This window comes from Eleutherodactylus coqui, chromosome 10 (assembly GCF_035609145.1).
Source record: "Eleutherodactylus coqui strain aEleCoq1 chromosome 10, aEleCoq1.hap1, whole genome shotgun sequence".
NCBI lineage: Eukaryota > Metazoa > Chordata > Amphibia > Anura > Eleutherodactylidae > Eleutherodactylus > Eleutherodactylus coqui.
In genome coordinates, this window is record NC_089846.1 from 101,030,324 (window position 1) to 101,047,734 (window position 17,411).

The 17,411-nt window shown below is 42.2% G+C and overlaps 1 protein-coding gene across 1 annotated transcript in view; it reads right to left on the reverse strand.

The window, feature by feature from the left end:
- Positions 1 to 1,534: 1,534 nt before the first annotated feature.
- Positions 1,535 to 17,411, reverse strand: part of SLC16A2 (solute carrier family 16 member 2) — a 153,005-nt gene continuing 137,128 nt past the window's right edge. Inside the window, exons 5-6 of the mRNA XM_066581644.1 lie at positions 13,256 to 13,484; positions 1,535 to 10,310 (exon numbers count right to left, since the gene is read on the reverse strand). Coding sequence (XP_066437741.1) covers positions 10,093 to 10,310; positions 13,256 to 13,484 — 447 coding nt within the window. The 3' untranslated portion in view covers positions 1,535 to 10,092. The remainder of the gene's footprint in view (positions 10,311 to 13,255; positions 13,485 to 17,411) is intronic.

Genomic DNA, 17,411 nt, shown 5'->3' on the forward strand with positions numbered 1-17,411 from the left:
TGTTTCTTCATGCAACAGCACCACTGCAGTCCCTAGGTTTTGTCTGGTATTACAGTGAGGCACCATTGCAATTAATAGGCTAAACTGCAATACCACACACAACCTGTGGGCAGATGTGGCACTGTTTTCAGTACAAAGCTGCCCTGTTTTTATAATCCTGGAAAGAACTTTAGAAAGATTTGCAAGTGCAGGAAATGAACTAAAATTTTAAGATTTCCTGCTAATCCCACACAGCTATAGTCCCAGAAGCACCTGCAGCAGTCAGACATCACTCAATCATATGACCAATGCCCCCAATCAATGGCCTCAGCAGTCACATGATATTTATGCACATGACAGCGGAATCCAGTGATTGGCTGCAGCAGTCACATGAATGATGAGCACGTTCAGGAGCTTCTGGAATTGAAGTGGCTGCACTAGATCAGCAGGACGTTAAACATGCAAGTAATCATTTCTTTCGTTTTGAATTTTAGTCTGTTACCCACCCTTAGAAACTTTTTTGAAAAGTCCTATAAAACCCCTTAACTTATAGGTAGAGTACTGTATGCAAATGGCATCTAAACAAATATACACAGCTAGATGAAGATAGAATCCCTCAGAAATACATTGTAAATTAGATAAATATTTATGTAGCAATACACCCTTTCTATTTGAATGATAAATTAATTAAAGGGACGCGCCCGTTCTGGAAAAAAATCTGGGACTGAAAGGAAAAGGGAGCACATTACCTGCAGTTGGTCTTCTCTGCTGTCCATCTGATCCGTCCCATTTTCAGCCATTCAAGATGTCTGACTCAATTTTCAGACTACTTAATTCCCACAGTGCGTTGGTAAGCATTAAGACTGCTAATGCAATATACTTGCTCTTTCATTGGCCAGAGCTGATCATGTGATCAGTAGAGATGAGCAGGCACCCAAATGCTCGGGTCTGCGTTTTTCGTAAAATTCGAGAGCTCTACTCGAGTAACGAACCCCATTGGCTACAATGGGAGACACGAGCATTTTTGTATGTGGGACGCCGAGTGCCGAGCTTTTTTTTTTTTTTTTCTTAATTCGTGTATTTTTCTCTCTCTCTTACTGCCAGCCCAAAAATTTGCCATTGACACGCGCGCTGCGTCGCGACGGGGAGGGGCCATAACAGGCACCTCACAGCGGGGAGGAGGCAAAAACTGGGGCGGGGTCGAACACGGCGTGATGCTTGTTCGAGTAACGAGCACCATCGAGTACACTAATACTCGAACGAGAATCAAGCTCGGCAGAGTATATTCGCTCAACTCCAGTGATCAGCACTGGCCAATCAGAGCAGAGAGCATTGTGTATTAGGTAGACAGAAAACTGCTATAGCCATCTTGGACTGCCGAGAACAAGACCCTAAACAGGCAGATGAGGTGGGTGGCAGAGAAGAACATGCAAGTAATATATCAGCCTAGCCCTACTGTCCCGGCACAGATTTTAACCCAGAATCGGAGGGTCACTTTAATCTCCATCGTCATGTTTGCGAAGTAGTAAAACGAACAGAAAAAAAACAGGACATCACTGGTTAACACGATTTTATTGTATTGTTCTTTGTTATAAATATTACTGCTAAGTTTCAGTAAATTATCATTTCTCATCTTGTACAGTGTATATAGAAAATATTTTACAAATATCTAAAATCAAAGGAAAATTGAAAAAAAACCCGGTAAAGTCAGTATAAACCTTCAGGCCCCCATGCTTCAACACACTGGAACCAATTCTATAAAGAATTAGAACATGGCCATATTTTTTATTTTATATATATAAAATTGTTAATCCTTTGGGCTAAACTCGTTTTATTCCTCATTTCGTTGTCATTTGAACAATTAAAGAAAATTAAACAAAGCAGCAGATTCTTATGTGTTCTCAATATAGGGGTAAGTGATTGGGATGTAGAGCAATGTTGGGTAGGGGCTGGCCCGTTTACACTGAACGATTATCGCTCACATTTCCAATGAATCGCGGGATTCTGACCGATAATCGTTTCGCATCATTATCATGAATGACTGCCTGTTTACTGTGAGTGGAGGCGGTTGGCCGGAGTGATCTCCATCACCATTCACTGAGCGATTATCTCTGAGACGCCTGATAGTCGTCCAGTGTAGAAGGGCCCTGACTTGTGAACAGACAGCGGGTGGACAAAAATATGGAAACCCCATATGAAATGCATGGGATTTGAATTATTAGCACTGAGCTGCCTTTTTGATCCCTGCTTGGCTGAGAGCTTTCCCGACAAATTTGTGTTTACTTCACCTCTTGCCCTGCTCTGGGTGGTTTTGAGAGCCAGCTGGTAACAGTTGAGTGGTTCAAACCCCTGACCAATGGAACCTTGTTGCTCGTACAGCATCTGTATCATATTACCTCCACTTGAGTTACATGGAATAATAAATCCCATTTCAATAAGAGACCGATTTTAAGGCATGCATTTCATACGGTGTTTCCATTTTTTTGTCCACCCCCTGTATGTGGGTCTGTGCTAGTGAAATTGCACCGGTGAAAGATAAAAATGACAAAGAGGGGTTGAAATAGAAAATACAAAAAAAGTAAAAGGTTTCATACATCATTTCATACTAAATTAAACGTAGAGGCAGACCAGTGCCCGGCGTATGCACATTACTGGCATCTACAAGAGGTATATTTAAGGCATGGTGTCAAAATTAGACAACACTTCACATCACTGAAAAACTTAGTATAAAAACACAATCTTGAGAAATAAGATTGTTGAAAAGGTAAATGGCACTTTTGTTATTATTTATATAGCCAAATTGGGCATTTTGGTTGAAAATCAAGCAAGCAGCACTTAGTATACCAGACAGGATAGCGGGAAGGCACTCACTCTCACAGCAGGATATAAGAAGATGCTCCCATCGCAACAATTCCAGTTATTTGATACGTGCTTCTGCATGCACTGTTCACAAACACTTAGCGTCTTCTCCCCGTGTCCTTGTGATATAGAATTCAGATTAATCAATAGATTACAACATCCATATTGAATATAGATTCACCGGAGACCGAGAGGGCAATCACTGACAATTCTATCAAACCATGCATCGTGGGGACCATTAAGAAGGAGCCCCCAAATAGTAATGATCTATATAGTAGGCTTCATAAGATAGAGACCCAAGAGAGTAGGCGTAGCCTTCGACACCGCTAGACGTCAGCCCTTCTCTGGTTAGGCTTCCCATTAGGACACTTTCAGACAAGCGTATTTTTGCTCCATACTAGGTCCATGTTGAGGGGACCGGAATACGGAGCTAATGGAAATCTATAGGGCTAATCACATGGCAGGATTTTTTAAATCCATTTTTCAAAAATGTAGCATGTTCTATTTTTTTTTTTTGCATATTTGTCTTCTTATTTGCATTTTTTTCCATTGGGCAAATACAGGTCAGTATGAGAAAATAAATATGGAGGGGAAATAATTGATGTCCTACCGATATAGTGTCTGTAACATGGATTTGTATTACCAATATGCTCTTTTGAATCTGGCCTTATTCTATAGGAGATTGGAGACCCCAAATTTTTTCCAGCTACTACTTGAGTGAGACTGAGTTGTAATACCAAGAATGGACCACCGACAGGAGTGGCATCGTTTCTGGGGGAATAAAAGAAGACCCTTTCTAATCTCAGGCGAATCCTGACAATGCTTAAAAGGGTTATCCAGGCAGAACCCGCTGGGATACACCGGGGTTGGACCAGTTGAGATTACTTAAGGACCCTAGTCTTGACGGCAGGTACACTTCTCCATGTTTACTCCATAGAGGAAAACCACTTTTAAGCTACATTCACCCCGGTGAGTGCAACATTGAGCTGAGAAACTCATCCCGCTATCGCTCTTGCCAATGTGTGATTTTCATGGCGATGCATTTTTGCCTAAAAATTGTATCGCCTTGCTTTTGTGAAAGGGTCACATAGACCTCAATGGAAAAAAAAAAAAAATCACATAAAGCGAATGCCGTGCGATTTTTCGCAAGAACCCATAGGAATCAACAGTCGATTCCTCCCACAGGAACACCCAAAAAAAATAGAACATGCTACAATCTTTTTTTCTCTCAAGAGAATGGATTTCATATTCGTGAGACTAAGCCCCCGGGGTATGATCACAGAGAAAATCCACATGTGGATTGTAATGCAGATTTCACTCACCGCATAGCAATGAATGATAATCCACAGCATTTCTGCAACAAATAGAGCATGCTGTGGATTTGAAAATCCGCAGTGTGACTAGTATCTGCCGCAAGTCAATGGAGTTTGTTAAAAAGCCCATTCACTTACATTGTTCTGCACGTGGCTGCAGAATTTCGCTTACGTTCTGCCTTTCCGTGTGAACCAGGCTTATAATCTCTGTGCCGACTGATCAGGACGCCAGCGGTGACGTAAATGCAAGTTATTTTAAATCTGTGCAGTCCACATATCTGCCACTAATTCCACCTACATCTTAGTACATTCCCCTGGAATCTCTTTCCAGTAACCAATGCATGGGTTCATAAGACCTATCAGACCTTCCTCAAGGGTGCGTCCTATTAGTTGGAGGAAAACTTTTCAGAAGTTGGGAAAGTTTGTAGCAGGATAGTAATAAATGTATAGTAAATAATTGTTAGAAGTGTGCTTAATAATAGGAGAACATTACAGGCCATCTTTAAAGGGATCTAGCAAGCGAACATCTGCAATATCGGTGACTGACGCAGGGTGCTGATGAGCATTCTTCACGGTTCCACAAGAGCTAGCCACACGTTGGATTTCCCAGGCCAAGTACGAATATATAAGATGCACAGATGCCTTACAGCATGCACTACAAAATATTGTCAGCATTATGAAGTCGGATTACACATGTTACACAAATCAAATGAAATATATCCACAGCTTCACGCGAGTCCATTAAATAGTAAAGCTAATGTGCGTTCACATCTCCTTGGTTGATACTCTAGCAATTCTCGGATCTCCTCTAAGGCAAGGCTTCCACCTACGAATGATTGTCATTGCTTCTTACATATGATGAGCAGCTCCTATATAATGCAGGAAAAAGCACTACGTATTTACACGGCCACATATCACATATCTTCACGGCCAACAGAGAATGGACTTTCCCTGTTTCCACGGGAGGCATGGAATGCAGTGCTAATCCTCTGGTTGCTTCTTACGAAGACAAGGTCCGGCAGCTCCATCCTGATGCACTTCAACTCCCAGCAAGTTCGGAGAAGTACATACTTCATCTGTAAATTCCACTATCCAGTGAACAATCAAATCAAACCACACAGAATAAGCTAAACGACCAGTTCCGTATAGTCTTACATTGGGTAGGAGTTAGTTTTGACTCATCTGTTTGACTAGGCAGATTTAATATTTCAGCCCAGTTCACACATTACAGTTTTTATGTAGTTTGTTCATCCACTTCTTAGAGTTTAAAGCTCCTGCTCTTATGCAACTACAACTCCCAGCATGCTTAGGAAGCTGGAGGTTGTTACGGTATGTCAGACTCCAAGGTATAGCCTTCCGACAGCTGGGGGGGGCCATAGGTTGGTGAACATTGGTCTAAAGGGAGGATTTAAAGAGGTTGTTCCAGAATTTACTTTTATTACCTATCCATAGGTGATAATTGTCTGATCGGTGGGGTCTTACCGCTGAGCTCTCCATCGATCCCAAGAACAGAGGTCCTGGGACCCTTGTCCTGCTCGCTGCAGGCTCGTAGTGGTGTGGAAATTACATGGAGCGGCGGTCACATGTGTGCGGTGCCGTTCCCTTCCTTTTAATGAGGCTGATGGAAATTAGAGAGTACAAGCGCCTGGCTATCTCCTGCAGTCGCATTGAAGATGAATGAAGCGGCACCGTGCATGCACCGTGGACCATTCAATCCCCACCTCACTACAGGCGGTGCAGTGAGGAGGAGAGGAGGACTCGACACCTCCTCATAGGTGAGACCCCCACCGACCAGCTTTTTATCGCCTTATGCGATGGATAGGTGATGGAAGTAAATTTTGGGAATACTCCTTAAAGAGAGGAATTTAAAGGGATTGTCCAGTTGTAAACTATTAATGGCTTATGGTCAGGGTATGGCATTAATAGTTCACCAGTAGAGGTTCGTCGCCAGGGAACTCCGCTGATCCGCTGTTTTCTGGGCCGATCTCCTTGTACCCCAAACTGATTTCTGCAGGGTGCAGGCAGCCCTGTTCCCACTACTGCCAGTCCTTGGTGACTGCCTCACGCCGATCTACGATTGATAATCTATCCTGAGTATTGGCCTTCAAGAGTTTAGAACTTGACAACCCCTTTAGGCTTAAAGCTTATACTTTATAAAGTGTCACTGCTCTAAAATTCATGAAAGAACTCAATCAAAATGCAAAATGTGAACGGGACTTTCTATGCTACACCTCTTCTACCGCTAGGTTGGCTTGACAGAGCTGTAATACTGTTGTGTTTAGCATCGTAGCCTCCCCATTACAGTCACACTCTTGAGGTCCTTCTGAACCTCGATCCAAGTTTGATTCGGTAGTAGCACAGGGAGGCTCTGTTTGGTGTTTGGATACTGCTGCAATAATGTCAATTGCCAGTACGTTTGGTCAGAACTCTGGACTACCGTGGCGATCCACACAGCAAGACTTTCTGAACTGCCGGTTGGGTACAACTGGTATAGGAATACGGTGGGATATGTTGCCCATAAGCTCCCGTGTTCGAAGAGGAATTTAAAAAAGTATGCTTTGCAGAATGCCCTTTTTTTGTTTATACTGCATGCAATAATGCAGCAGACTGCAATACTCCATGCAATCCAAAAAACGTATATTGATGTACAACAACCTGAAGGAGATGAAAAGGAAACTTTTCTGGTCTCCGTCAGGTCACATTTCACATATGCTCCTGGAGTTCTCCCAGCATGCACTGCAAATGGACATTGCAAAACACAATGTAAAAGAAGCATATCAGGTTATCGTGAAGGGACATAACTCCTGCTGAGCTATTTAGTACATATCCTTGCACCTTGACAAACAAAACATCTTGTATTGATTAATAGACCGAAGCCTCAGTTGAAAACTTCAGTGACGTTAGCTTAGAGCTACATGGTGGCTTTGGCCGTGACGCAGATCGCGCAGCCAAAGATTGCAGTGTAGTAGCCCCGCAATCTCGCAATCTAATAAAACTCAATGTGACTGCGTTGGGACTCGCAAGTTGACCGGCAGACTGTGAAAAATCCCAACCTTGCTGGATTTCTTGAGCAGCCACTGCAGCCTGGGAATCGCAACGTCATCACATCGAGTTCTGTGCCGCGGCCAACAGTTACTGTGTAGGCCTAGAGTAACATACATGGCAATACATCATACTGGAGGTATAAACCCACAGGAGACATACACACTCTCTCACACACCTTAGTAGTACAATATTGTTGGAGTCTGTGCAAAAAATAAAAGTAGACAAAACTGTTCTCATCACATGATCCACCCGAATGTGGCAACAGTGACTACCACAATGTTATAGACTGCAGATGAGCATTACAAGGTGAACATTCATGTTTTCACATAAAAGCACAGGATTCTAAAGAAGGAAACAGAACTTAACTGCAAATCTCAGGGCAGCAAGTCAAGTAAATGCCTAATACTGGTCTATGGAGAAATGTCCTCTTCGTCCAACCACCACTGGTACAAGGTAGGAGTGAAGGCAACAAAAGCTTGGCCATACCTCACTGACTGTAATTGCCTTTGATTTAGTGGCCATAGCATGTCTGTCCACGAGTTATGTTTAGAAGCGTCTTCCTGATCCCCTGCTTTTCACTCCTTGTACATGCAATATGGCTTCATGGTCATACAAATAGAGATTACGGTCTATAGAAGCAGATAGTCAGTGGTCTATGCCCTGGCAAGTTATGGGACAAAATCTTTGCATAAGGTCCCATTCACAGGGGCATAATTGCATCCGTATGTGTGCACTCTAAATTTGATTTCGATGGGTACGTTCACATGTGCGTATTTTGGTCATGCATAAAAAACGCAGTGTGCTCTTTTTCCCTGTGGATTTGCACACCAAAAGTCCTCATAGAAGTGAATCGGGAAGTACAAATACGCCCAAAATACTTTAGGCGATGTGAAAAACATGGTGAAATAGCGCAAGGGAAAATAACACATCTGGAACTCAGACTAATCAATCATGGTTCATATGATCTTCAACTATACAATTCATCCACCCCCAGGTTGGTTATCTGAGCTTGTCGTAGGATCATGGACAAAGACTATGTAGAGTAGATGGGTGACCCAAAATAAGACCAAGAAGAATCTTGGGTGGACTGCGGTTGGTGGTTCATGCCATCACAACTCATCTTTCAAGAACAGAAGAGCGTGGGGCTTGTGGGCCCCCATTCCTTTCCTAGTTGGGGAGAAGTACGGCATGACCCTCTGACAGCTTCCCCTCATTTTTCAGGTTTATGGAGGCCTTTAGAAAAGGAAGATTGGACAAATCTGAGCTATGCCCTGATTTCTTCTGGAATCTATGCATGGATTGCTGCATGGGCTATCTCTGTGGCCTGTTCATCAATCACCATACACTTAAATGGCACTCTGAAATTCTGGCTAAGGGGCCATTCACACTACGATTTAAGCGTCTATGAATCGTATACTTTTTAAAAAATATCAAAACCGTCTAAGAACGTATAGCTTCATATACCCATATCCTAGAATAAGCCCAACGTAGTTCAAAAAATACATAGTTTTCTTTATGTTTGACCTCTTATACATTTGTGAACTTTTTTTTCTGGAATGGAGAAGTGCAGCCTACTATTTTTCAGCCCCACAAAAAAGAAAAGTTTGGAAACGTCTATTCTCTTTCTTTTTTAACATTACAGTCCACGGAAAACATATGGAAACGTATGGCTGTGCGTTTCCGTAACGTTTAACATACGTTTTTTTAGCAAATGCCTTGAAAGAAAAAAAGCATTTTCAACTACAAAACTTTATCAAGAAAAAGGAGTTTAGAGTGAAAAAAATATATATATGTTTTTAACGTAAAAACGGACACAAATGTATAGAAACATATGGCTATCTGTTTCATGTATATGTTTTTCATACTTTTTTTGTGTAGATCTTAACATATACGTTTAATGTACATGAGAATCCTAATGTGACCATAAGACCACCTTGCATAATGAATATCAGGAAACAGATCTAATATGTGAGGTCAGCGGGGAAGATACGTTAATGGACTTTCTCCAATATTCTAGAAAGTTTTAGGACATTTAGAATTCTTCCTTTCTGTTTTACCCGTAAAACATATGTTTTGTAGTCAAGCCCGGATATCACAATAAAAATCTGTTTCTTCTCTAGATTACAAGAGCGGAAGAGGTCAATTCAGTCATTGCAAACTTTATCAACACACTTGAAAGTGGTGAAACTCATGATTCATAAGTGGTGAAACTTCTGACTTAGTTTTCCGTCACCTCAAATGTATCGTCAACAGAGGCGTAACTTGAAGCTTTTGGGCCCTAATGCAAAATCTGTAACAGGGCCCCCAACTATAATGCTTTATTCATACTACTAGGCTCCCTATATGGAGGAAAGAGGCCTTATGGGCCCCCTAAGGCTCCTGGGCCCGGGTGCAACCGCATCCCCTGCATCCCCTATAGTTACGCCCCTGATCGTCAACAATGAACAAACAATGTAAAATGTATAAGACTAATGAATACTCGACCAAATGAAGTCTATGAGGACACAAACACAACACAATCGGGACTCTTTCACACGCAGAAACGTTGAAGTAGTTGAGGAATGACATGGAATATATACCTTCATCAAGGGTCACCTCAGTTAATCCTGTAGCCAATAATCGGCATTGCCAGGATCACTCCTCATGTAAGTGTTTTGTACAAACAGAAAAATTGCATCTCTAATGAGCCTTACACAAGATCATATCAACTATATAGTTCCCTAACAATATGATGCTTGGTTCTGAGACTCTTCCAGAATGTACAGCAACTCAGAACAATGCTGTAAATCGGCACTATAACATAACTCGAGACCAATTTTTGACTAAAATATGTTTCCAACCAGAGCTGCTGTACAACAGGCATTGTGCTCTGTGGGGGTTTAATCCCTGAAGATGCCTAAACATGAGCATCAGTCACGGGGCTTCCAGGAAGAAGTTCTCCATTGACCACACTGTCTTGTGTCTTCACTTTTCCTTCTTCAGTCTTCTCTGTCTTCTTCAGGTCTCTCTCATGGAGCAGGGGAACAGAAAGGAGAATCAAAGCTCCAATCAGAGGCGGGACGCCGGCGAGATAAAACGACATGTCAAAATTTCCAAAATGATCCCGGAGCAGACCTGTGACAGGAGAGAAGATTTGTATGTGTTCAATTAGTTTTTTTTTTTTTTACATAATCTCAGAATTATTTAACCACCTCCCTGAGTAGACTCTCTTATAACAGCACACATTAGTAAATCAGGTGTTGTCTTAAGTACGACTGATGCAACAAAGAAAGGGCTTCATTAGTTGCACCAGGTGTCCTTGAGATAAAAGGCATCAAATGCTTGAGCTGGCTAGGGCTATGCTGACTGTGATGTTTGATAGCATGTTAGACATTTTCCTAACATAAAAAGTAGTAATCATTGCCGTGTACAAACAAGGGAAGGGATACAAAGACAGCAAAGGCTCTGGGAAACAGTAGGATGCAAAGCTCCAAAGTTTAACGTTAAAGGAACACTGGCTATACTATCTGGATGTGGCGGTGGCTCTGGGGCTGCTTTGCTTCTTCTAGCAATGGAAACCTGCAGCATGTGGAGGGCAAAATGAATTCAATTAAGTATCAGGAAGTCCTAGGAGAAAATTTCATACCTTCTATAAGAACCTTCTAACAGGACAATGATCTCAAGCCCGCCTCAAAGCTCACCAAGGTTTCAGACGCAGTCCTGGAAGACTCTGGGTTGGCCATCACAGTTGCCTGAACTGGGAAGTCGTTTAGTAGGATTTGAAGAAGGAGGTTGCATCACGCAAGCCCAAGTATATTAGTGAACTGGAGGCCACTGTCCATGAAGAATAGGCTAACATATAAAATAAACTGCACTCCATATTGTAGTTGGACTTGTAATTAAGTGAACAAAGCATACTAATAGCAGGTCCCAAGGCAGGTGGAGGACAGCGCCCTGATGCAAGAGACCTAACTGCGAAATGGTGCAGTACAAACCCTGGGATACTCGCTTTTATCCCCGCATGGAATCCAAAAATATGGAGAGCAGCATATAGGATTCCTCAAATTCCCCAAATTGGAAGTAAAATGGGTAGAAAAATAGGTTAGAATAATGTATATGTGCTCATGTGGTATTAAGGAGAGAAATTTTGGTGTCACTTACTTGAGGAAGGGGGAGGTCTCCCTAGGCTGGAAAAATAAGGCAGACCCTACTCCCTCCCTTAGGTCCAAAAGATTCAATGGTGGCTTTCAGTGGTTAATTAAATATCCTTTAGGGTGACTACCCACTACAGTTTTTTTTCACTGCGAAATTCGCAGTGTTTTTTTCCTGCAGGGGTCTATGGGACTTGTAATGTTAAAATCGCAATCGCGTAAAATCGCAATTTACAGCGAAAGCGTGATTTTGCGCGATCGTGATTTTAACATTACAAGTCCCATAGACCCCTGCAGGAAAAAAAACGCTGCGAATTTCGCAGTGAAAAAAAAAACTGTAGTGGGTAGGCACCCTTATTCTCACAATGAGGCATAGATAAAGTACAGCGCAGGTACACTTCCTCTCATTAATCTGCATGAGCGCATATACATTATTCTAACCTAAAGCACACTAAAAGGAATAATGGTACCTGGAAAAGTGCTCATCAAAACAAAATAGTGAGTCTACCAATGCTGCTGCCTTCCTGGACAGATAGGCAATAGCTTCCATGATAACGCTGAGTACAAATGGATAACACAGAATTGGTGCTGCTGACTAAAGAGATGCAGAGCCCGGAGTAGAAAAAAATCCCTTAGTCGGCAATGTGTTTCAGTCTTGTACCAACAAGACTTGATCTGTACTAGACCTTGATCTGTCAGCAGCACAGATTTGCTGTGTTATCCGCTTGTGCTCATCAGAAGCGGCTGTCTGACTATATGTAATATTTGCAGCAAGCAATAACAGCAAAAAGGTGCTCTACAAAGTACTAAAGATGCTCAACTAGAAGGGGTGACCAATTCTGAGGCTGTAGTAGTCATAAAAGTGGCGTATTGCGCTGGAGAAACCGCTTGTTATATTAGTTGCGTTGAGATATTTAAATTGTTCTTATTTGATAGTTTTTTTGCAAACAGCTGAAAGTTTGTAAATTTGGCAAATATTTGCAAATATACTCCCTCCGCAGCGTTTTACCGATTTTGTAAACAACGGCTCTGCTGGCAGAGACTACGTATGGCTGTTTCATTGCGGGGTTATGTGTGAAAACGCTCCCATATGTAATGTATTGGGTATGAACAGCGTTTCCTATGCTGCCTATACCAATGTATAGGGCTCATGCTGCGTGGTACACAGAGAAATGGAGCAAGCTGCCATCTATTTCTCATGCGTATCGATACGCAGTGTGCACATGCTCATGGGCATGGATCAATGAAAACACGGTCATGGACATGAGCCCTACTTTCTAATGGGGGTTGAATAATTTTGATTGCAACTGTATGTTTATTTCAACAGGTTGAAGAGGATAAAAGATGGCTTATCTCCCTCTGGAACAAAGGGTTGACATATTAAAATCCAACATGCCCAATCTCTCTTTTCCCCAAGATCTGCCACTCACTGACAGTTGGTAACACCCATACACATTAGATTTAGGGTCCAACAGTCGTCCCAGCAATTATTGTTCAGTGGATGAAGGTGGAGCGGGTCGGAGATCTCTTCTGGCCACCCACCTCCATTGACAGTAAACAGGCAGTTGTTCATAGATGAAGCACTGCCTGTTTATACAGACTGATTGTCATTTGATTTTATTGCCTGCCTAGACTGAACAACGAATGATAAGCGTACAAATTTGTGTTTGTCGTTCAGTCACGGCAGGATTTACTTGATCCAGTGTTAAAATGAACAATAATTGTTCCATGTATAAGGGCCAAAGACATTTACTACTAAACTGGCTGTTTCAGCTGACTTTTACCTAATAGGTATGGCAGTTTTAGTGTATATGTGCTAAGCTGTATTAACCCATCATTGCATATGAATATCAACATCTACAGGATATGGGAAAAAAATAATCCACTAAGGACCTAGTAGAGTTTAAACTACCATTGCTTCAAACAAACCTGCTATAGGAGGTCCAGCTGTCATTGGAATGGCCATCAGCCCCAGGACATAACCAATAGCTTGTGACGCTTGCATTGGACCCACCAACTCAAAAGCAATAGGGCTCATCAAACTAATGAGAAAGCCATCGCACAAGCCAAGGAACAGACAGACAACAATGACGCTCTCAAACATCTGGCACTGCGGCAGCATCATACTCAAGATACCCAGCAGTACGAAGGAGACAACCTGGAAAATAAAAGGAACACACAGTAAGAATAAAACAGTAGAGGTGATTACATAAAAATAAATACCCATTAAAGATAATTAGTGAATGGGATCGAAAGCTTGTAATTGATAGAAATACGATGGCAGCATACACAGAGGAGTTGTTGGAAACGCCATACTGCAATAATCTACAAGTGTTGAGACGTTCACTAAACGGGATGTTGGCTGCTGGAATTATGAGCAGTGAGAAAGTGCAAGATTAAACACTAATCCTAATGGGTTTGTACCGTAGTGCAGATGTTTCCCTCATTCATCCCACAGGAAAACAACTGCAAAATTCCCGATGGAACGGAACGTGTCGAGAACAAACCACGGATACGGAGCAGCTCCAGGACCGACAAGACTGCATTAACATTATAGAAGGTTTACACATATGTAATAAATGTTCAGTATTCCAATATATCTAAACAAAATCCGATGGATACCACAAATACATAAATGCAATTGTGAGCCCAACAAGGTAATAACAGAACAAAGGGTCACATTGAAAGATTGTTGTACACGCAAAAAAATGTATTAAATGCAAGATATCAAGACGAAGGACTGCTACACGTGAACAAAAACACCTAAAGCCAAAGATATAAGCAGACCAGACATCACGAGTGGTCGCTACAGTTGTACCTGTCAATAAAGGCAAGAACGATACATCAAAGTTAGAACATAAAAATCACAAAGGTTGACTGCATTCTATTCGGGTTTACGGTAATTGTGCATGCCCCATGGTGAGCGTGCCTGTGGTGATTGTGCCTACCTTATGGTGAATGTGCCTGCCCTACGGTGATTGTTCCTGTGGCGACTGTGCCTGCTCTGCAGCCTATCAGGTATTGCATTTTTCTGGCTTTTTCATTGGATGTCAAAGTTAGAACATAGATTTGGGAAAGTCTTTTGATTTAAAGTGCCAGTGCAGAACCAAATAGACAAAGCAACCAAGAAAGCAGAGAGTTCCAGGAGAATACATACAGTCCAGATTCCCAAAAAATAACAAATATACGGTATAAAAATGTTTGTAGGTAATGCGAACCCACAGACTGAAATGAAGTGGCTAGACGAATGCTGTAGCCAGAGACCCCATGTATATTGCCTATAGAGGCTTTGTCAGGTTGAAGACGAACATTTTAGAAGAGTCTATCACTACAGCACTCAGACCAGCACTCAGACATCTGCGGTGGGGGTTCCAGGAAAGAGAATCCCCTGGCTGACTATAATGGGGTCCTTTTGGTTTCCGATTAGCTGCTCGGCATTTTACCGGAAGAAAAAGCGCTAAATGCAGGGCTTCTTTCCAGTATTTTGTGCCGAATCGGCGATGGAACCTCTGAACGAAGGTTCCAGTGCAGAAGTGAGCCCAGCTTTACTTTAATCCAGTAGAAAGTATAGGTCCCTTTATTGAAGTCCTTTATAACATGGTCTTGAATGACTTCAAAACCCTTAAAAAAGAGAAAAACATAGATATTGGCACAATCTTTGTAGAGATCCAATTGAAATACTCAATAATCTGTCAGGTATCACAGACATAGTTCTTAAAAATGCAGACAAGGGAGGTGGGATAGTTATGGATCCGGAGTATTCTGAATAGGAGGCACAAAGGATTTTGGGAGACAATACTAATTAAGAAAATTAGATGTAGAGTAAAAATAGCGTGGTACGGCGTTGGCCAAAAAAAACCTCAGTAATGTTAAATACTCTTGTATAACAAGTATTATAGAGGTGAGACCTTTATTGGCTAACCAGACATAAGATATATGTAAGCTTTCGGGGCTGTTTAATGCCCCTTCATCAGGCTAGAGTTAGGTTATAACTGAGGAAACCTTGCGTGAGGAGATTGTGTGATTCAGTTAGATTTAAAACAGGTAGGATGAAAAATGGGAGGAAGACCAGGCATTTACATCTGTATCTAACACTATGTCCTCCCTCTACCTAAAACTAAACCTCTCTAAAACTGACTTACTGGTGTTTCCACCCTCCACTAACCGACCTCATCCTGACATCTCCATCTCAGTGTGTGGCGCCACCATAACTAGACAGCACGCCCGCTGCCTTGGGGTCATATTCGACTCTGATCTATCATTTACCCCCTAAATCCAATCTCTGGCCTGAACATGTCAGCTGCACCTCAAGAACATCGCAAGAATCCGCTCTTTTCTCACTGCAGACACGCTAAAAATGCTTACTGTTGCCCTCATCCACTCTCGGCTTGATTATTGCAACTATTTGCTGATCGGCCTCCCCTGCACCAGACTCTACCCTCTCCGATCCATCCTGAATACGGCAGCCAGGCTCATCTTCCTGTCCAGCCGCTACTCGGACGCCTCTGCCCTGTGCCAGTCACTGCACTGGCTGCCCGTTAAATACAGAATTGAATTTTAACTTACTACCTTCATCCACAAAGCGCTCCACAGTGCAGCGCCCCCTATATTGCCTCCCTCATCTCAATCCATCACCCAGCCCGAGCTCTCCGCTCTGCTAACGAAACCAGACTGAGCGCCCCTTTAATTCGAACTTCTTATTCCCGCCTCCAAGACTTCTCCAGAGCAGCACCGGTCCTCTGGAACGCACTACCAAAGGCTACCCAGGCAATCCAGGACTCGCAGAACTTCAGGCGTGCTATAAAAATGCATCTCTCTTCAGGGAGGCATACTGCATTCCCTAAACAAACCCCTCTGTACTCCGCCTGATAACATGCTCCCTGACCTACTGACTGCAATCCCTGCTAGCCATCATAAACCGCTCATGCAGTCATACTGTTTCTACCATCACACGGCCAAATGTCTGACCATTGTCTATGTGTATAGCATCCCTCACTCTCCACCCCGCCATACAGTGCACATCTCCAGCCCTTTACCTTCTGTATCCCCCCATTATCTGTAGTATGTAAGCTTGTTGGAGCAGGACCCTCACCCCGACTGTTTCCATCAACTGATTACTATGTAACCGTGGTTCTGTAATTTTTGTATTTTTTGTCTTTCTGTATTTCCCCTGTATTGTAAGCGCTGCGGAATATGTTGGCGATATACAAATAAAGATTATTATTATTTACATCATGATAAACCAGTTATAGGACGACCGATTGTGTATAAGATGAAAGGGAAGAAGAGGTGATTAGGAAATCACAGAAAAGGTTGATGATGTGAAGTGTCCAGATAGCAGGACATAAACCTCGAGGACAAGTTAAGCCCACGTGTTAATGTCTTGTAGACTAATATTCAGCACAAAAAGGGTCTTAAAGTTGTTCAACAGTTCCTAGAAGTAGATTACCTCACGCTCATTAAACAGAAATGTATATTGCATGCTCTACATTTTATATTACATAATCATTTTAAATTATATTTTTTTACGCAGACAAGAGGTCCAGCGATGGGGACTCCATTTGCTCCAAGTTATGCAGATCTACACTACCGTTCAAAAGTTTGGGGTCACATTGAAATGTCCTTATTTTTGAAGGAAAACCACTGTACTTTTCAATGAAGATAACTTTAAACTAGTCCTAACTTTAAACAAATGCACTCTATACATTGCTAATGTGGTTAATGACTATTCTAGCTGCAAATGTCTGTTTTTTTGTGCAATATCTACAAAGGTGAATAGAGGCCCATTTCCAGCAGCTATCACTCCAGTGTTCTAATGGTACAATGTGTTTGCTCATTGGCTCAGAAGGCTAATTGATGATTAGAAAACCCTTGTGCAATCATGTTCACACATCTGAAAACAGTCTAGCTCGTTACAGAAGCTACAAAACTGACCTTCCTGTGAGCAGATTGAGTTTCTGGAGCATCACATTTGTGGGGTCAATTAAACGCTCAAAATGGCCAGAAAAAGAGAACTGTCATCTGAAACTCGACAGTCTATTCTTGTTCTTAGAAATGAAGGCTATTCCATGCGAGAAATTGCTAA